The 21460-nt window shown below is 45.4% G+C and overlaps 1 protein-coding gene across 2 annotated transcripts in view; it reads left to right on the top strand.

Annotated features, from left to right (window-relative positions):
- The window catches only part of LOC144799520 (uncharacterized), a 100333-nt gene that overhangs the window by 23149 nt on the left and 55724 nt on the right, over window positions 1-21460 (top strand). For both annotated transcript variants that reach the window (XM_078670882.1, XM_078670881.1), the window contains exon 3: window positions 14497-14645. In XM_078670882.1, coding sequence (XP_078527008.1) covers window positions 14497-14645 — 149 coding nt within the window. The remainder of the gene's footprint in view (window positions 1-14496; window positions 14646-21460) is intronic.

The raw sequence follows: 21460 nt of genomic DNA, 5'->3' as shown, positions 1-21460 counted from the left end.
TTTCCAGAGGCTCTCCGTGAAAGTCCGAGCACGAGGCGTGCAGCGGCATTCTGCACGCACTGGAGTTGGTGCAGACCCTTTTGACTAAGCCCAATCGGCAGGGCATTCCCATAATCAAGATGGGGGGTCACCAGTGCGTGGACAATTGTTTTTCTGGCTCCGGTAGGAAGGAGGTCTAGAACCTTTCGTAGAATCCTCAGTATGCCAAAGCACCTCCCCGTTACCCTGCTGATATGGGCCTTGCAGGAAAGATCAGAGTCCAGCATAACACCGAGGTTTCTTACCGACTCCACAGGAATAGGAGGGTTCCCTAATTCAGTAGGCCATCATAGGCGAGACCAGGCTGATGCTGCTCTCCCGACCACCAATAATTCTGTCTTTTCGCCATTCAAACGCAGGCAGTTGTTGTTCATCCATACTGCTACTGCTGACATACAGTTGGAAAAATTAATGGCGTCTTCTTTACGGTCGGGAGTGAGCTTAAACACCAGCTGGGTGTCGTCGGCATAGCTAACAATGCCCACCCCAAAAGCCTCCACAATGTGAGCCAGGGGTTCCATATAGATGTTAAACAAAGTAGGGCTCAAGCTCGAGCCCTGAGGAACCCCATGGCTTACATCCCGGAGGGAAGAGCTAAAGGGTGGGCAGTGTAGCCGGAACTTTCTATTGGCCAAGAAGGAGCGCAGCCAAGCAAGCGCTGATCTGGTCACCCCCATGTCCAAGAGGCGAGACAGCAGCATTGAGTGCAGCACGGTGTCAAACGCTGCACTTAGGTCTAATAAGACCAACGCTGCTGTCTCACCTTCATCCACTATCGGCCTGAGACGCTCAGTGGAATACAGAACGGCCGACTCGGTAGAGTAGACGGCTCTGAATCCCGATTGTGAGGGGTGGAGGAGGGCTTCCTCCTCCAAATATTCCATGAGCTGTCTATTTGCGATCTTTTCTACAATTTTAGCGCAGAAGGGGAGAAGGGATATGGGGCGGAGATTTTGGAGTTGAGAGATGGGAATATTGGGCTTCTTTTTTAGTGGGATAACCTGAGCAGTTTTCCACGCCTCAGGTACGTAACATTCCTGAAAAGACAGTGTCACCATGTTACTTATATGGTCGATTAGTAGACTCTCCATAACTCCTTTGCACCGTGCCGGTGGGCATGCATCGCAGGGGGAGCCAGATTGTATACTGTTAATGATCCCTAGAAGTTCATGTCTTTCCGGAGTTTTGAAGCATGCAAGGTGGGATTTCTGTGTGGGGATGGATCTTATATCCCCACATTTACTTAAGAGATCATTACTATCTATAAAGGTGGCATGAATTTTATCAACCTTATCTACAAAGAAATCAGTTACAAGATCACACATCTCAGTAGAGTAAGTGTCTTGGGCCTTGAGCCTAGATGGAACCGTGAGTTCTTTATAGATGCTGAAAAGTTCTCTCGTGGGGTTATCTGCTAGCTCAATTCTGCTTTTAAAGTGGGTACTTTTCTCCAATCTCACCAATTTCTGGTATTTTTTTAGCTCCGTTTTGTAGCTTAGTTTGAGTTCAGGGGCGAAGTTCTTCCTCCATCTCCGCTCTATAGTTTTACATTGAGCTTTGGCCAATCTAAGTTTTTCTGAAAACCACGGGGCAGTTCTTGATTGCCTCACTGGTGGTTTGAACGTCCAAGGTGCGACCTTGTCTAGTGCGTTCGACATCCAATTCTCATAGCTAGTCCATGCCTCCTGTAAAGTGTTACCTGGGGGCGGGGGATGCTCTGATAAGGCTGTTTTAAACAGTTCTGGAGTGAACTTTTTCCAGACTCTACGCTTTTGTAATAAGGGTTTTTTGGATATGTTTCCTGGGGATTTACCTTCTATTTCAAATGGAACGATGCTATAATCCGACCAGATCAACGGGACCGGAGATAGAACCTTAATGCCTTCCCAATTAGAAACAAGCATTTACAATGCAACGGTTTCGCCTTTGGAAAACTTTGAGCTATTGGCATTGTAAATGACAAAATTTGTATTTATGTGTTGGTTTTGAAAACAGATAAATAAATGGCATTGTCATTTACAATGGCAATAGCTCTAACTTTTCCAAAGGCGTGCCTTTAGCCAACAATTTGTGCAGAGTGATACATGCAGGCACGGGGTAAAAGATGATAGGGAAATAACGGAATGGGACTCTTCCCAGTAACATTGCAGGTTTACGTATTGGCATGGGGTTTTGTGGCTAGGTTAGCATGTTTGAACAGGAATCAGACTATCACAAGCAAAAGGGGCCGAGAAGATATTCCATGACCAGCAGGATCAAGCGCTTAGTCTAGTAAGGCAGTGAAGTTCTTGAGAGCTTGTAAACCAAAGTGGGGGCCGAGGCAGTCAGTAAGGCACAGCAGCTGTAACAAAGTGCATGGGAGTCATGAATGTATGGCCACTAATGTCAGGGTAGGAAGAAAGAGGAGCTAAAAATCTTCAAATGAAGAACGGTTTATCTTATTAAGTGGTTTTCCAGGTGGCGTAATATAGGGTGGCCCTTTTTGAGGAAGTGATGCAACACTGCATATCAGAAGGGTTCCACCGGAGAAAATTGGAAGGTATCCAGCTTGCAGGCAAGAACATAGGAAATCCAGCAACCTTGCAGAAAGTCACAGTGTTTGGCTCTATAGTGTCGGCTTATGCTTTTTCTGTGTACAGATAACGAATCAAATCATCCTGTTAGGGCAATGTAGACAGTTGTCACTTCTGCAATATCCATGCATTTGTTGGGAAATAAATGCATGACTTCTGTGCCAACAACATAACTTGTGTTTTCCATTTTGCTTCTCTCATGTCGGCCTCTAAAAGGAAGGTAGGACTGGGGAAGTAGTCAGTCACATAACAGCCAAGTGTCTCCATGTACATACCGTGTGTAGTGGTAACCAAGCCCTGGTTTCTCTGTACAAAAGCACTTTTCATGCGGAGACTTTGAAGCACAATCGTATTATGGAAAAAGCAAACCTGCAAGTTCCACTAGACATGCTGCTGGTAGAAAAGCACGAACTGGCTGAAGGTGTCACCCAAGACATGGGACAACTTGGAGGCTCCACAGAAATGTGTCAGGATCGTCTCCAGAAGGTAGGCAGAGTATGAAGAGCGCAAATCAAAAGGTGAAAGGATGGAGAAACAGTACCTGTGAATTACACACCAAGTCCACCAGTAAAAGGACAGTAGGAATGGGTAAAGTTAGTCACATGAGAGACTTTGCTCGTAAAGTCAGATTCAGGTTCAACCAAATAACAGAACACTGACATCACTTTGAAATGGCCGACTGGATTTTTGAAGATACATAAGTCAATGATGCATGTGAATGAGGACTGAGCTGGGGGTAAAGGCAGAAAAACACCAAGCATCCTCTTACATCGAACTGACTCTTCCACATCACTATTGTATCGCATGGTGAAAATTAAAGTATGTAATACTATTGACAAACTGAACTACACTTCTGGGTCAGAACGAATCACGGGTGGAAGATGTGGGAAGGGTGCTTTCAGCTCAGAAAACTGGGACTGTTTAGCAGAAAAATTGGGCCGACCAGGGCCTATCGTATTATGGGTCAAGAAAGAATGCCGAGGTACATCAAGGGGAAGAATAAAGGAAAGCTTGTGTTACTAGGCCCATCTCACGTGTCTTTGATGAACAGTAGGTGAACTAGGACAGTTATTGTGGCGGCATAAATGGTGCCTTGTGAGGCCCGGCGGCTCCCGAGTGATCGGACCTGCGGTGCTGCGGGGGAGACTCTGGAGGGCATCCCAGAAGTGTGAGCACCCCGGGCCAGTCGTCTGCTTGTGTCCGCACCCAACATCCAGCACAATGGCTGCGGAGGGGTTGGGGGGGATTTAGTGGGGAAGCGCTGGAATGAGAGGCCGGGGGCATTAAAAAGAAAAGTAAAAAAAAAAAAAGAAAACTTACCTGACTGCCGACTTCAGAGTCTCTCTCTTGCCTGTTTTCGCTGATGGGCACAGCTGACTCGAGTTGCACGAACGGGAGGGGGGCGGGAGAGAACACGGACGACGGGAGGGGGGCGGGAGAGAACACGGACGACGGGAGGGGACACGGACGACGGGAGGGGGGGCGGGAGAGGACACGGACGACGGGAGGGGGGCGGGAGAGCACACGGACGGCGGGAGAGGACACGGACGACGGGAGGGGGCGGGAGAGGACATGGACGGCGGGAAAGGGGAGGGAACAGGAAAAAACGTAACTCCGCCCTGGGAAAAAATGTCGGGAACGCCCCCGAATCTGGTCCGGCCTTGACGGACAGATCCGGCACTCAATGGCTAGCCTCCATTTATGGAGCTAGCCAATAAGAGCCGGGGGACGTTCCCGAAGTGCTTATTGGGGACATAGGATTTCACCTGCGCTGAAAGGCTGCGCAGCAGCCTTCGGCAGGCGAAACCCAAAAAAGCTTCATCTGTTTTCACAATTGTATATGTTCAGAAATATGTGATCCGCAAAAAAATAATCACCAGCAGAAAATTCTGAAAAAACGCCTTACATTTTAACTAAACTTCCAGCCTCCAAAGTACTGCAGAGGAGTGTAAGGGCCACAGTCCCATGGCGCAGGTGTCTCGGGGCTATAGCTCTCAAACACAGAGAAAAACGTCCAATGGTCTTAGCTCTTGGTCACAGCGACAGAGGACCTAGATCTAAGTCGCAGAGGCCAGGACATAGCTCTTGTCCAGACAAACAACATTTCTTAGTACTCGCCTCAAAGGAAGGAGAGCCAGGAATGCAAACATGCCACCAACCTTTGCAAAGGATGTTTCTTTTTTTTTTTCGTTTAAATGACGTAAATGACAAATCTACGCACAAGCATCTTCAGAAACCACTCAATACAACAAGGCACATCTACCTACCGAGCAGCAGACCAAGCCTCCTCAACGTACCTTCCTCAGAAGAGCTAGGTACCTCTCCAGCTACAGCCCAGCAAACTCAGGCCTCAAAACCAACCTCATTGCAAGCCAAGGGTCGCACATCCTTGTCTCTCAAAAAGTATTAAGAAATTTGTCAGACGTGCTGCTCAACTGCCATGCCAAGACTTTGGACGAATAATATAACGCAGCATAAACGTTTTAGGTTCAAAATGGGTACGAGTCCACCCATCTGATGAGGCTTAGCAGGGGAGTATCTCTCTCAGGGGCAGGGTAAATCAGATGCCTGAAGCAGTTTGACAGGGAACTGAACTTATGACATTTCTCATTACTTTCATCATAGAATAATAAGGAAAGGCAATAAAACTATAGATGCGAGGACCAGTAATTTAAGTGGTAAGAATGTCCATTGTAGGACAGAGAATGCCAGGGTAAGTTAGTGATGATTCTAAAACTGAAGTGTTTCGCTTCTCTCCTAACTGATTGACTGCTCACCCTTCACCACACCAAAATCCTTTTGCACCACCTATCAGGCTCAGCCGCACAACAGGCATCCCAGTATGAACTCTGTATAACGACCTTGTGTCTTGCCTATTACATTAATCACCCACCAAAGCATAGGAAATGTAGTAACTAGTTACCATCCCAAACAAGGCCTTGGGGTCCTTTGACACCTCAAGTGACCCCTCCCCCCCAACTGACTCTGGTTAGGCAGAGGGTCACGTACCTGCCCCCCCTTATGATACACCCCGGAGAGGCAAACCAACCATATATCACAGGTTAGGATGACAGATGGCAAAACCAACCTTCTCCCCTGTGGACCAAGAGAGCAATTTGTGAAAGCGATGTACAAACAAGCATTTTCAATGCAATAGGTCTCACATTTATGAGAGTTTGAGCTATAGGCATTATAAATTACAATGCCTTTTATTAAAGTGCTGTTTTTAAAACAAATAAATAAAAGGCATTGTCATTTGCAATGCCAGTAGCTGAAACTCTCGCAAATGCAAGACCTATTGCATTGCAAATGGGTGCTATAACATTTTTTTTAAGTGTTAGGAGAGAGCGTGCCCTGCCTGCAACAGCAGGCAGGATAAAGCTATTTAAGAAAATAGTGCTTGGAGGCTGTAATTAAAGCCTATCAAGCAACAACACATGTAACGGGGGTGCTACCATGGGAGGTTACAAAGTGAGACAAGGTGATACTAAGGAGTGACTACTAAGCCTTTTGACCTAGGATCAGACACAGTTTACAGTGGACAATGACATAAGTCAATTAAAAATGTGGACGGAGAGTGGGCAGAGCCTCAAGTCCCAACCTCAATACAGCATGCCTCGACCTACAAAGAACTGTACTGTTGTGAAAGAGGAAAATTGTACCAGAAAATTTCTGCTAGGTCTCAGAGTCATCTCCTGACTATGTTATTGGGTTTGATGCCTTTGGGTTGGTCTGCGCTTTACAAATTTCAAATCAAATCAAATATAGTAAAGTTCCTTTTCGGTGGAGAAATAACAATGCTACATTCTCTTGTAACGCCCTATTTCAAGTTTGGGGACATAGTTGTGGGAAAATGAACACAGCTTGCATTGAACCAACTTGTTGATTATTTCAGATAAAATGGGACATTTCAATTTCCATTCACTGTCCGAAACTGAAGCTTAAAGGTGGAGTTTAAAGCTGAATGGCGAAGATGGGCAGTAATATTGATGGGAGAGAAGGGGTGCATATTGTTCCAGCACATGCCCTATGAAACACGGCCAGAAGATATATCGATAGAACAATCTGTAGGTTTACCTTAAAAGGGTGAATGTACTTAATGAAACTTAGCCCCAACCCTCAAGTAAGGGGTGTCCGTCACCCAGGTGTTGACTGGCAGAGTGTCTTTATTTCGTTAGATAGCTCAGCTGGCTGAGTGCTTCCAATGGATTTCCGTTAACAGGCAGAGCCTGGAGTTTTCATGTCAACTAGAGGCTGGAGATTTGAATATCTGCAGCGCCGACACAAGGTTTCATCTGTCTGTGTTTTTACTTACCGCCTGGGGTTCTACATGAAGATCTTTTGCATGAATAAATAACGGGATGGAGATTTTATGCGCTAGAAAAGTATTGAAAAACATCCTTTAACAATAAGTAAAAACGTATACTGTTAAGAGGCTGAGACTCCGATAATATACAGCCCTAGGTCGGTGATGGTCTTGTAAAAACCTCAGGCCAAACACTGCCAGTGTAATAAAACAGACCGCAGCTGTAGAATCTGCCCAGGGCAGTTGGCTACCACCGTCCAGAGGATGACTCCCAACCACAAACCAAGCAGCACTTAATTAATTAGGCACTGAAATGCCCTGTGAGCCAGCAGGTCAGATGTCAAACTTGCTAAGTGAGGTCAGGCACGTGTCGCAGTAACGCACACCAATGACCCCCGGGTCAGCCGAGAAGCACAAGTCATCAGGAAGGAAAAAGAGAGTAAAGTAAAATATCCCACTTGCGAGGCACGGCAGGGTGAGGTAGCACCTGCAGGCACGGCCAATCGCTTTCTTGAAATGTACACAGAAAGCATTTTTCTGCACACAGGGGACCTGGGGGATTGTGGGGAGCATACATACCGATTCTGCAGGTCTGTGGGCCTAGTTAGGAAAGATGATTCTGCGTGGCGACTGGGGACGTCTGGGTGTGAGCAACTTTAAGCAGCTGGCATGGTTGTGCGTGGCTGGTGTTGTGGGAGGTTGACGTGGCTGATTCTGGGCAACTGGTTGAGAGTGCCCTTCTGATAGGCAAATGAGCGCGAGTGGCTGTTTAAGGACGTCTGGTTGTGCATTTCCCTGCTAACAATTGCCGTTGGTGAGCACGCTGCAGGCTAGAATTTCCACTAAATACCACACAAATAAATTTGCAGGACCAGTGCACATAATAGTTTGTCTGTCACATAGTAACACGGGGGCTCCACTGTAGCAGTAGCGAACATAAATAAGGCTTTCTGATCGGATGGCATGTAATAGGCTTAACAAAAATTGCAACGCAAGGCCAAAGTGCCTTGTACCTGGCACAGGCTGCAACCGCTCGCTGTCTCCAAGGGTGTGTGTCGGGCAAGCACAATGAAAGGAGCCCAGTTAACCAAAGTGCAGTACGTCACGGGTCCGTTGATATGGAAGGGCAGTACAGAGCAACATCACACTACGTCTGACACAGGCATCCAGCCAATCAGGCAAGGACGGTGCTTTAAGTAGGATGAAAAAACGTGGGGGGTTCAAAGGGGCGTCGTCAATGTAATTAAGGGCGTGTCATAAAACACGCAAGCTAAAAATGTGTGCTTAGCATACATAGTGTGCCGCCCGACTTGTAGTTTGCTGCTTGTCATTGCATCCAAATATGATACAACACGTAAAATCCTACCTACAACAACTCAGGAGCATTTCGTTTTCGCGATGGTTGTTAGCTGAATAAGATAAATAAGCAGCAACTATGGCTGGTTTATAATATTGAAAAAGCTTCCACTTACAGCCCTGGTGACACCACGACAATGTTGCTGCTCCACACTTTCAAAAAGAGAAGGGAAATACAGAGAGAAAATGACTCTCTTTAAAAGGGTTTCCCTTCCCCTAGAACGCTAACCTGGCATGACGTACCTTCTCCAGAAGTGAGTTGTGAGCACGCGCACATGGATGTGCCTGCTGTCACTGAAGTCTGGGGAAAAACGGACGCCTGTGCCAGGGCACAAAACAGAGCCCGATAGAGGCCCGTTTCGAGGCCTCCTTTAAAAAACTTCCGGGGCGCAGCACCGGTGATACCCGGCCCGCTTAAAGCCCTGGGCATGGACATGTGGGGCAGGCTGCCAGCACGAGTCGGGCACCGTAGACCTGCACGCACCTCATTAAAGATTCCCGCCCCAAAGTAGGGTTACAGACCCGTGGAAGGAGGGTGTGAGGGACAGTTGCGCACCATGGCAGGGGCAGCGCATCAGCAGACCATAAAGTGCTGAGCAGAGGGGGTCAGATAGATGGCGCCAGCAGCTCCGACACAACGTGCAACAACAAAGCTTAATGTACGAAGAGGCAGTCAGGAACAGTTGAAAGTACCTGGGCTCCGAAAGACCAGGGCACCACAGCAACTACGTCTGTAGAACTCATTCAGGGGAGGAAATATTCAGAAAACACAAAAACGCACAGCTTTAAGTGCTAAAATTAGGCCGACCGTGGGACGGCGCTTCTGTCGTTGCAGAGACTAAAAACAAGTCTGTGTCAGTATATTTACCAGAAAGAGACGCATATTAATGTGTGATTCATATAATGGGAACAAAGCGATCCCGAGCCATGGCTGCACGCCGAATCCACAAAAAGGCAGAGAAGCCTTGCTAAAGAACACCTCAAAGGGCAGCGGGGCCTAGCGGAGGATCTCGGGAAGATCCAAGTAAGAAGAGCCTCACCGAGCTGAACCTCAAATGGTAGGGGATCTAGCTGGTAATCACGCCGGGGGCATTAAAAAGAAAAGTAAAAAAAAAAAAAGAAAACTTACCTGACTGCCGACTTCAGAGTCTCTCTCTTGCCTGTTTTCGCTGATGGGCACAGCTGACTCGAGTTGCACGAACGGGAGGGGGGCGGGAGAGAACACGGACGACGGGAGGGGGGCGGGAGAGAACACGGACGACGGGAGGGGACACGGACGACGGGAGGGGGGCGGGAGAGCACACGGACGGCGGGAGAGGACACGGACGACGGGAGGGGGGCGGGAGAGGACATGGACGGCGGGAAAGGGGAGGGAACAGGAAAAAACGTAACTCCGCCCTGGGAAAAAATGTCGGGAACGCCCCCGAATCTGGTCCGGCCTTGACGGACAGATCCGGCACTCAATGGCTAGCCTCCATTTATGGAGCTAGCCAATGAGAGCCGGGGGACGTTCCCGAAGTGCTTATTGGGGACATAGGATTTCACCTGCGCTGAAAGGCTGCGCAGCAGCCTTCGGCAGGCGAAACCCAAAAATGGGGTCCAGGAGATGGCCCAGCTGATGCGTGGGGGCTGTTGAGAGCAAACTGACCCCCACGGAATTCAGTGCTTCAGCCACCATTTGTGCCTCTTTACAATCTGTGTCTTCAAAGTGAAGATTTAAATCTCCTAGAATAAGAAACCTTTTGTATCTGATAGCCTATTGAGTTATTAGATTTATAAGTTGGTCTCCAAACTGAGCAGTGCCCCCTGGTGGGCGGTATATCAGTAGTCCGCTGACCACGTTTTTGGGGCCTATTTTTATGGTAAAGAAGCCACTTTCGCTGTTAGGTAGGGTAGTTTTAAGTAAAGTGCACTCAAGTTCTGATTTATAAATTAATGCTAGTCCTCCTCCTCGCTGTTTTAGTCTATCAAGTCTAAGTAGACTATAACTAGAAGGTACAGCTTCAAGGACATCCGGGGAAGATGTTTCATCCAGCCAAGTCTCAGTAAGAAACATGGCATCCAGGTCTCTGTTAACCAATAGGTCATGTATCTCGACTCTGTGTTTGTTCATGGACCTGCAATTCAGTAGTATCATCTTTAACTTGGCTTCTTCCCTCACCTCCTTTGCAACTAATGGCAAGATCTGAGCGCATGTCTTACAATAGGGGGGTAAGGACTCAGCCCGTAGGGTATGTAAACAACTGTTTTCAGATGTCTGACATAATGACAATAGGTCCGATTTTGTGTAGCATAATCGGCGAGTCTACATACCCTGAGAAACAGCAGGCTCTGAAGACCCAGGGGGTCCTGCCCCGTGCCCCGGTCGATCGCGGACGGGCGCAGACGGGCAGGACTCTGGCTTGACTCTGGCTTGACTCCGGCGCGCATACGGCGCGTCCGCTGCGCAGAGCCATTGCCGTATGTTTTGATATCGGCGCCCGTGCGACAGAAGAGGAGAACCCTCTCCAAGATGGCCGCCACTAATTTCCCTGCTCGGTCCCTAGGAGATGACGGCCCTAAAGTCGGCCACTCGTTAAGGGGGGAGGCAGGTAGTCTGCCAACACGATCAGGGTGAGTGAAAGGAAAATTCCTGTAAAGCAGAATCCGACACCCTAATATCGGTGCGAGATTCAGTAAAGCCGCGATGGACTGCAGCGTGAAGCGCTAATGCGGGGGGGAGGGGAAAGGACACAAGGGATAAAAGCAAAACGAAATAAGAGCAGTTTAAAATATCGACCTCCCGGCTCACGCCTCAGGGGTCAGTATCAGCAATCTCCTGCCAGGGTGCGTCCTCTGTTTTTATATCGGCGCCCGTGCGACAGAAGAGGAGAACCCTCTCCAAGATGGCCGCCACTAATTTCCCTGCTCGGTCGCTAGGAGATGACGGCCCTAAAGTCGGCCACTCGTTAAGGGGTGAGGCAAGTAGTCTGCCAACACGATCAGGGTGAATGAAAGGAAAATTCCTGTAAAGCAGAATCCGACACCCTAATATCGGTGCGAGATTCAGTAAAGCCGCGATGGACTGCAGCGTGAAGCGCTAATGCGGTTGATTGACCTTTTCACTAAGAAAGGTGGTGGGAGGGCTACTCCCCGCCTTGCGAAGTGGCTGTATAGACTGCAAAAATTCCATTACCGCCTGGAATATGTAGCTGGTGCCAAGTATATCGTGGCCGATTGTTTATCCAGGTTAACCCTAATGGAAAGTGTGTGCATGGAATCACCTGATGACTTGGAAATGGTTTGTGCAGTGTGTTCCTTGGAAAATACCGTGGGTGGTGCTCTTTCTGAGCAAGAATGGTTGCAAGCTTTGTCATGTGAGGTTGAAGTTATTATGACTCTTTATCGTGTGTGGGCCATCAACAAGGATTATTCCTCTGAGTTAATTCCTTGCAAAAGGATCTGTGAGGAGTTATCTGTAGTTGATGGAGTGTTAAGTAGAGGTGGTTTACTGGTGGTTCATGTGTTTACGCGCAAGAGGATTTTGAACTTAGACCATGTAGATCATCTGGGAATTCGTGCCATGAAACGCAGAGTTAGGGAGGATTTTTGTTGGCCTGGATTAGACTGAGATACCAAACACTATGTTGTTCGTGATTGCTGCATTTGTGTTGTGAGCAACAAGTATCAGGTGACTCATCTTCCCCGGTTAATCCCGTGGCTGTGAAAAACTCGCCCTGGAGCAAACTGGCTTTTGATGTTGCCGGTCCCTTCGAACTGATTGAGAGTTCTCCCAAGTGAGCTTTGGTCCCCATTGTTTACATGTCAAAATGGCCTGCAGTCAGGTTCGAGAATAATGTGAATTCTTTGTCAGTCATCAATTTTTTTAAAGATGTGTTTCTCATGTGTTTCTCAGGGAGGGTTTTCCAGAAGAATAGGTGTTAGACAATGGAACTCAATTCGTTTCCATGGAAATGCAAGACTTTCTCAAGGACACTGGTGTTAAGCATATTCTTACCTCCCTTTATCATCCTCGCAGCAATGGTTTAGTTGAACGCTTCAACCGTGCTATCAAGGAACATTTGCAACTGGCCTTGGTCAATGGTTTGCATCGGTGGCAAGCTGTTACCGCCATGTTGTGAGTGGTGAGAACTACTCCTCATGTTAGCACTGGCATGGCTCCATTCACTTTACTCAGGGGTAGAGTTGCAGGTTTCAAGTTGAACAAGGAGTGGATGTCCAGGAAAGAGGTTGATAAGGAGAAGTTGGTGAATGTAGGTGGATGTCATAACTGCTGTTCAAGCCAAGTATGACACTAGGTCGGGAAATGATGGTGCTATGTCTGCTTTGTCTGCTAAGGTGGGTGATTGGGTCAGAGGCAAGGAACCGAGCTTTACGGAACAAATGTGCTGTTTCTGTGGTGCCCAAATCCAATGTTGGTTATGTCAACAAGAGAATCGGTGTTCATTCTTCTTTGGCGGTTGTGCCTGTTAGTGCTCATGGGAGGTTGGATGTTCAGTCTGATTGTGTCTCCGCGAGGGATGCTTCTGTCAGGTCGTAATCTTTGCCTTCCAAGTTTCCAGATTACGTCATGCTGTAGATCCTGCTAATTTCTGGGTCTCTCATCCTTGCTATGAGCATGTTATTGCTTTTATTGTACTTACTTCATTTTGCCAATTTTGTATTATTCTGTTTTCCTTTGCAATTTTATTCTTGTTTTTGTTACATTCATTGTGCTTGAAGTAAGTGGGGGTAGTTGGGTTCCGGAATGTTACTGGGTGGGTGCTCGTGGGTTCGGGAGGAGTTTTATGATGGAATGTGGAGTGTCGTTGGAGCCGCAGTTGCTGGGGGTTGCTGAACGTACCTTTTCTTGTGGACTTCTCTTCACAAAGCTTCTAGGAACTTGATCATTCCTGCCCAATTTCTCCTGTGTGCCCAATCGGAAACGCTAATGCAAGAATGCATTTCCAGCCTTTCACAGGGAATCGTAATTTGCGATCTGCCTAATTACTATCCATTTGACAGGTCATTTTATAGTACCCCTCCATCCCCCCACCCGTAAGGTATATTTTGCTGATTTGCACAGAAAATTGGGTATAGTTTATAAGTTGGCAGACGATGGCAAACACAGTATGGTATACAACGTTTTGATAAGCAAAGATGAGTCTGATGAGGTGAACAATAAACTAGTGAGAACCACCAACAAAGATGAGTAACACAAAACTAGCTCTTCTCCTTGCACGGCCCCTGAGATGATCAGTCTTCTCTGTTGTGCCAGTATATCAAGACTCTAATAAAAATACATGGCTGCTTCACATGTAGGTGGGTTGCTAGCCATACTGGTCTGTGAGATTTGTTATTTCTCCAATACTTAGCATCACTTATGGGGTGTGCTGTGTGCATATCATGCACTGCACCAGTGGCTGACTTCCAGGAAGCTTCTTATCTGAATGTATGGTGCTGGATTGTATCCTGCTACATTCTTTCAACACCTACCACTACCTTTCACCACTTTGATTCCATTAAGTTGGTCATAAGCCCCGGCTTACTAGATTTCTAATCAACCAACCAGAGAACCCTCACGCCCCATACAACTCCCATAATAGACTCATAAATAGTGTTACTTCTATGGCTGTGATTTGCCTTCAAGGACTTATGTCATTTTTATACTTTTTTCAACTTCACTGTTTACCATTCTCAGCTTTGTTCTCTTTATCTTGGTTACCATGACAGCCATTCTTGAATTGCGATGTTCACTAACATAGTTCTTCCTCTATTTTGCCACTCTGATACTTTCTGTTAATAGGCTTACCTATCCAGTTTTAAGAACATTGGATGTTAGGTAGATTCCATGTGTGTGATCCAGTGGTGCAATAAGAAGGATGCCTCCTGGACTAGTAGCAGAAGTTAGGCATTGGGATCTCCCTCTGTCCTTCAATCATGAATAAGGTCTTGCCTCACCTTCCATCATGTATGTATTAGGAAGGTCCTGGGTGACAAAATGGATGCTCTATAACCAGCACTTGGGGTGAATGCTCCCTGTCTGTTCATGTAATGCCATCAGGGTAGCTCTCCCACATGTACAGAGCAGGGTATGACTAGTTGACTGAGGACTTTTAGTGACTGTCACAAAGTTTTTTCACGTTTCTCTGTTTGGCTTCAGTATGCTCTAACACAACAATCTCTCCCACGTGTGAATGCTTTATGCGTAAAGCCGTCCCTGAATGTTATCTTACCTTCTAGTTCCGCACGCTGGTTGAGCATGTGATACCTGCACCCAGACCTGAAGGGGACGCAGATGGCATAACCGCATGGGAGGTTACTGTGCGATACCTGGGAGATCGAGGAGGCAGGGTGACACATCAGTTTGATGCCATCATGGTGTGCAGTGGGTAAGTATGTGTGCATCTCTGCTTCTTGCCCACTTCTCATTTACTCCAAGGTTGAAAGCAGTATGCAAAGGGTATAATGGTATACAATAAAAGTTCCTTAGATTGCCATACTGAAAGAGAAGTGCAGACAGCCTGTAACTATTGAGTATTAAGAAAGTTGCTAGAACAGGAAAGGGTGTACTTGGTCAAAGTAATGTAAACAGATCTCCACCATGTTTAAGTAGTTGTTAATAACATCTGCTGTTTTCTGATCAAAGACCCTTTTTAGGTCTTGCCTAGGCAGCGCTAGCACTGTCTCTTCGAGACCTTCTGTATTCAGGATATGGACATTCTACATATACGGCGCATCTGGTTAGTTAGTTTGCCTGCCTTTCTAAATTCCTTTACTCTGGTTGGTCAATACTGTCCATATGTCCCACCCTTGTGTGCTTGGTTCCCTCCCAACGGACACCACTAATTGTTTTTTTTGGTTGCCCATCTGTTGCTTCTCGCTTGCACTTTCTGCCTCCCGTCATTGCTGCTATCCTTCCTGCGGCATGCCCCATCCCCCTGCAAAGCACTGCATTGACTTTTGTGGCAATAGATACACGCCAAGCTTTAGCTTTAATCATCTAAAGCTAAAGCGTGGCATGCCGCCATTGCTACAAAAGTCAATAAATAAAAAAACAAGGAGAAAGGATGCTGCATTTCTTTTCCATTTATGTACTTTTATAGCAATGGCGGCATGTCGCGCTTTAGCTTTAAACTTCTAAAGCTAAAGCGTGGGGTGCTGCGATTGCTGCAATAGTAAATAGAATGAAAAAAGGGGGCTGCACAACTTCTCATGAACAGCAAGTACTCTAAACAGTAAGTACCCGTACTTATATTTCTATTTAAAGCACGGGCGTAACACAAGCCCCCGCAACCCCTGCGTTGCCGGGGGGCCTCGCGCTCCAGGGGGCCCCCTCACTGTAATACATTGATGACGTATGTATCATGAATCATCATGATGATTTTAAAATTATGGACGGTGCCGGCCGAGGAGCAGTAATGATGGGACCCCCTCTACAAATAAAATCGGGCCAGGGAACAGAGGGGAAAGTTAAGGTACAATCAGAAAGAAGTTCCCTCGTTGGCCACAGCTATTTTTAACACGTGTACATCATATACTTAATGCAACTGGTGACAAATACACAACAATTTTTTGGGAGTTTTCTTCACCAATATATATCATTTTTATTTTTCTTGGGTATAATTTATTCATAGCGTTGCTTACACTTGTATATTTTCATTAAAGAAAGATTTCATATAAGGTACAAAATTATTCACACACCATAAATACATCTATAATAATTCAATAATACATACAAGAGAAAGACAATATTACATATCACACACAAATGGAAATAGAAAAAGAAAAAAGTAATTAAATAACTATCTCTCTGCCCCTGGCAATACACAACAGTCCAAAACATACATACTCATTCATACTGACATAGCATACACATACACTACGTGCGAAAAAAGGAAGTCTGAGTACTCGACAGCAGGGAAACCCTGCTGATTAGCAGGTCTCAGAAATAAAGTATGAGACCCCGCACTCTGGTCTACGCGCGTTTCAGCGGCACATCCAGCCACCTTCCTCAGGACCTTTTTCCTTTTACAGACACAGGAAACCAGGGGACCTAAAAGTACAAAGCATAAATTTTGTTGTGGGTAACAGTGTCACCACGTGGAACCAATTTAATTCTAAATCCATAAATATATACAATTTAAAACCCATTGTTGACACTTGAGCTCGGAATGAAACACCACTTTGTCTAAGTATGCAAGGAAAAAACATGGTGTCACAAGCGTGCAGTCATCTAAGTACAGTAACTCAGGACTCAGACAAGTACCCTCAAGACATGGTTGATCAGTCAGAAATAAAGATCTGTATGAGTATCACATCACCTAGAGATCTACCTAGGCCAGCATCCTCTATAAAGGATGGATATACCTCAAAATTCATTGTCAGGATAAGTTTACTCACACTGTGATGCATCAGCAAATACTAGAATCAATGGAACCGATAACTTGGACCATAGCGGAGACAATATCGCAGTCTAGCAAATCCCTAGACAAAAAGAAGAGATCATGCCAATTCACTGAATAAGTAAAAGAGAAGGTCCTAAATCAGAATACACCACACATAGGCTATAATACATTACCTATATAGGGCTTGCGGGAGTTCCTATGGTAATTTAGAGATGGCACGAAGGTGCAATCGAAAATTCTCCGATGTGAGGAATATTTCTTATAAACTGGCTGGAAAAATCACAAGTAAAGAAGAAAGGAAGGGGAGGAAAAACAGAAAAGAAAAATTATGTGAGAACTGCCTGACCGACTCCTCCGTACTCTCTAGTGCAACTGGTAGGTGTAAACATGACCACGATGTAAGGACCCACCTTGCATCCTACGTAAGGGGTCGTTGTTCTGAGTCCCAAATCCTTCTGTTGTCGTTATTTATTTCAATGGACAAACTCGAATCTCTCCATCAGAGAACCCGAAGTAAGCCACCAATTCTTACTACACTGGTTACAAAAAAGATAAAAAATGACTTTTTAAAAATAAATAATGTATCAATAGAGAGAACTGCCTATAGGCTATGTTGGTCGTATCAGTGAGAGAGACATCCTATCTCAATCCTACCCCTCCCAACTCGAGTGGGACGTCCCTCTTCTCTGGTGGGATTGGACTTAATGAGATACCCTCACTACATCAGCATACAATGTAGTCAATGTGTGTTGTATGCAGTGTAGTTACCATCCTATCCTCATAGAGATAACTGGTAGCGCCCGTAGGCTTTCTATGTCTGTCTACATATGCTGTTCCTATACCCCTAACAATGTAATCCAAGTACCTAGTCCACGCATATACTGGTCCTCATCTGCTACCTGTATACAAATTCCAATGAAGATGGAGAGCCATATACATATACGACGGCCTCCCTCGACTCATTTTTCTAAGCACACACGTAATTAACAGATTCTATGTTGGCTACTTACTTAAGTCATGCACGAAGTGCGGCGTCAAGGTAGGAACCCCCACCGGTACAGATGGTTCCAAACAGAAACGAGGAGCACCGGACCCGTAAATATACTGGGTCAGACTATTTGAAATCTCGCGGTATCTCGCGAGTAGAGTGAAAACACTAAATAGAAAACGGACTCCTGCCAGCCTCCTAGGTGCGTGTCATAAGGGTGAAGTAAGAGCTAGATATGACCAATCAGGGTCATAGAAGTAAAGACGGACTACCGTCAAGGTTGTACACTTGGATATACGAGATGTTAAGGATGCTGTTATTTGCGCCATATTGGAAGGGTAGATCAATGCCTAAAAATCTTTAAGACAGTCTCGCGATCTCTCGTAAGTGAAAAACACCAATGTAGAAAACGGACTCCCACAAGTGACGTAGGTGCCTGCCTTCAAGATGAAAGGGAAGCATGATGAGATCGGTAAGGGTCCTAAAAATAAACAACGGACTCCCGTCGAGATTGTTCACTAGGAAAAACCTCACGTCAGGAATACTTAACAAACGCCATTTTGGAGGGGTAAAAATGTACCAGAAGAACTAACTCTTCTCGAATCATATTGATGAAAAATACCATCCCCTATAAAATCTAAGAAAAAAATCCTGAATGTGCCACATATTGTCGGATATATTAAATCAAGAGGAGGGAATCCACATGTGTCACGACACGGCATGAGAACTAAAGCCTATTATGGCGAAATGCCAGGTACATAAATACAAGTCTAGGAAATCTTATATATCTCAAAGATGATATAGAGTAAATCCAATCAACCGAATATATATAATCCGGTAATTACAGGAAAACTCAATAGTATTAAAAGGATTTTCCCCTGTCTCCTGACAATTCCAGTTTACTAACGGCCCATATTGACCAGTCCTAGGAAGACACACAGAGTACATGATAACCACTATCATGTGTGGCCTGAGAGATGGACAGACATGCACTCATAGTGTCCTACTGTGTGACATACCAAGATATTTCTTCATTCAGACCGCCTCTCACACAGTCAAAATGGTATATCCAGAATGTTTCGCGTTTTTTACGCGTGGTATCTGCAGATTTACCTGGTTTGAGTTGAACCTTTTCCAAAATCGTCCATTTAATGTCCTGCTCATTGTGGTTCATTTTAAGACAATGTTCAACTAGGGGTGCTGTCGTTTTCTTAGTCCTGATAGCAGATTTGTGTTCGCTAAAGTGTGTGCGAAATTCTCGGCCCGTTTCCCCTATATAAGCCAGTCCACAACTACAAAATAGAATGTAAATGACATTCTTACTCTGGCAGTTAGTAAGGTACCGGAGTTTGATCTTCTTGTCATTATATTCAACAGTGTCAGACGTGATTGCAGAGTCACAAGCGTGACATGATCCACATCTGTGGTTGCCTAAGACAAGGGGAAGCCCTGTGATGGTGCGTTGCACACCTAAATGAGTTTCTTTGGGTTGGCGTGTATGTACTAATAAATCCCGCAAGTTTTGATTCCTCCTATATGCTAGCAAGGGGAGTGGTAGGGCAGGAACCTGGTCATCAGTGTTTAAAATTCTCCAATTCTTGTTTATAACATTCCTAATCTTAAAGTTCAAGGTTGAATGATTGATAACACAAGTGATTCGATTGTGTTCTGGACGTTTGGATCCTTGTAATAGGGCTGCCCTATCGTAGTACTTGGCTCTTTTGAACGCATGTCGTACTAGACGATGGGGATAGCCTCGTTTAAGTAGTCTTTCCTTCAATTCATCTCCATGTTTGTGATACGATGCCATATCTGTGCAATTACGGCGAATCCGTAAAAATTCTCCAAATGGTATGGATTCTCTTTGGCAATTTGGATGAAAGCTGTCGAATTTTAAAATTGTATTTTTAGCCGTGGGTTTCCTGAAAAGGCTCACCTTCAAATATCCACTGTCACCCTCAATGCTAATGTCCAAAATATCCACCCTAAGGTTGTCATAACTTACTGTGAATCTAAGATTAGGATCACTAGCATTGAGCCACAGGACAAACGATTCCAACTCATCAGCTGATCCTTTCCAAACAAAGAAAATATCATCTATAAATCGTCTCCAAACAAAAACATTTTCAAAAAAAGGTGCCAGTTTGTTGTAGATGTTGCACAATTCCCACTCACCCATGAATGTATTAGCTACACTCGGGGCACAAGATGCTCCCATTGAGGTGCCCTTGATTTGTTTATAGAGTGCGCCATTGTACTCGAAAAAATTGTTCAAAAGGACAATTTCAAGACATTGTAAGATGAACAAGTCCGGGCGATTGTCTGGGTATCTGTCAAGGAGGGTAGCCACCGCCTGCAACGCCCGACATTGAGGAATATTGGTGTAAAGTGCCTCAATGTCGAGCGTCACAAGGATGTCAGTTCCAGAATTGAATGGCAATCCCTCAATTTTATTAATGATATCGCCCGTATCACGAATGAACGAGGAATATTTCTGTGTGAGTGGACAAAGAAATGTATCCACATATTTGGAGAGGGATTCAGTACATGACCCGATAGTAGATATAATGGGTCGCATAGGGGGATCAGTTTCCGATTTGTGGGATTTTGGTAAGACGTAGAGGGCAGACATAATGGGGCAAGACTTATTAAGAAAGAATAATTCATTCTCACAAATGTAGCCCTCATTGAAAGCCTCCTGGGTTGTCTCCTGGATGAATAAATTAAGTCTCTCTACTTCCCTTCTTTGTGCTGGTCTATAGTGATCTGTTCTGGCAAGCATTTCAGTCATTTTCTGGTCATATAGATTTTTGTCAAATACCATCACCCCCCCACCTTTATCGCAAGGTTTAATGATAATGGATGAGTCTGCCTTAAGCTTATTGAGCGAAGTGATTTCCATTTTAGACAGATTCGGTTTTGGTTTCTGGGGATTCTTGATGATACACTCTATATCCCGAAGGACATTTTGTTCAAATATGAGTACCTCGGCCCCCACCATGTCTAGTGTGGGGGTGAAAGTGGATGGTGGTTTGCACTTGGAGAGATTATCGTCTTCATCATTAGCAGGTCTGTTCAGGAAAAACCTATTCAGTCGCACCTTTCTAAAAAAGGCAAACAAGTCCTCATGTAGCTTGAATTTATTTAGCCATGTACTAGGTACGAATGAAAGACCTCTACTAAGTACCTGGATGTCTTCTGATGTAAGATTTTTTGAAGAGAGATTGTAGATAGGTAAATTCTCCCTATCTAAGTCACGTGTGACGGCTGAACCGTCTACCACCAGTACTGTTGGTTGCGGGTCCTGACATACTGTTGAGGAGGTTGAGGGCTCATCTGATGTTGTGCCCCTTGGTCCTGCCACCGGACATTCCTCCCTCGAATTTGGCCCCGGGGTAAAAAACCACGTCCATGAAATGGTCGTTGATTCATTCTTCCCCTAAATGGTCTTGAATTGTACTGTCCTGCACCTGAGTCCTGATAGTTATCCCCATCTGACCCTGAGGAACCTGAGTCTGAGAAGTTGGTATATCTTCTTTGTTGGTAACCATCAAAGTTACAATTATAGTTACCTGATGTTGTCTGTTGATAATGGTTTGGGTTAAGATATGGGTAAATTTTCTCCTTCGTGAACCATCTAATGTCTTTACGCAATTTCTCTGTCTTTTTATTGGTACGATAGATGTCAAAATCTTTCATTTCAGATTGGATCTTATCTAGGCAATTCTTGGCTTCCTCCACAGAGTTAGATGTATTAAGTTTTGCTTCTAATTCATCAATATCTCTCTGCAGGGCGGATGCTACATCCTTG

The sequence above is a fragment of the Lissotriton helveticus genome, chromosome 12 (genome assembly GCF_964261635.1).
Source record: "Lissotriton helveticus chromosome 12, aLisHel1.1, whole genome shotgun sequence".
NCBI lineage: Eukaryota > Metazoa > Chordata > Amphibia > Caudata > Salamandridae > Lissotriton > Lissotriton helveticus.
The sequence above is the reverse complement of the archived record's forward strand: the minus strand, read 5'-3'. Positions and strand labels throughout refer to the sequence as shown.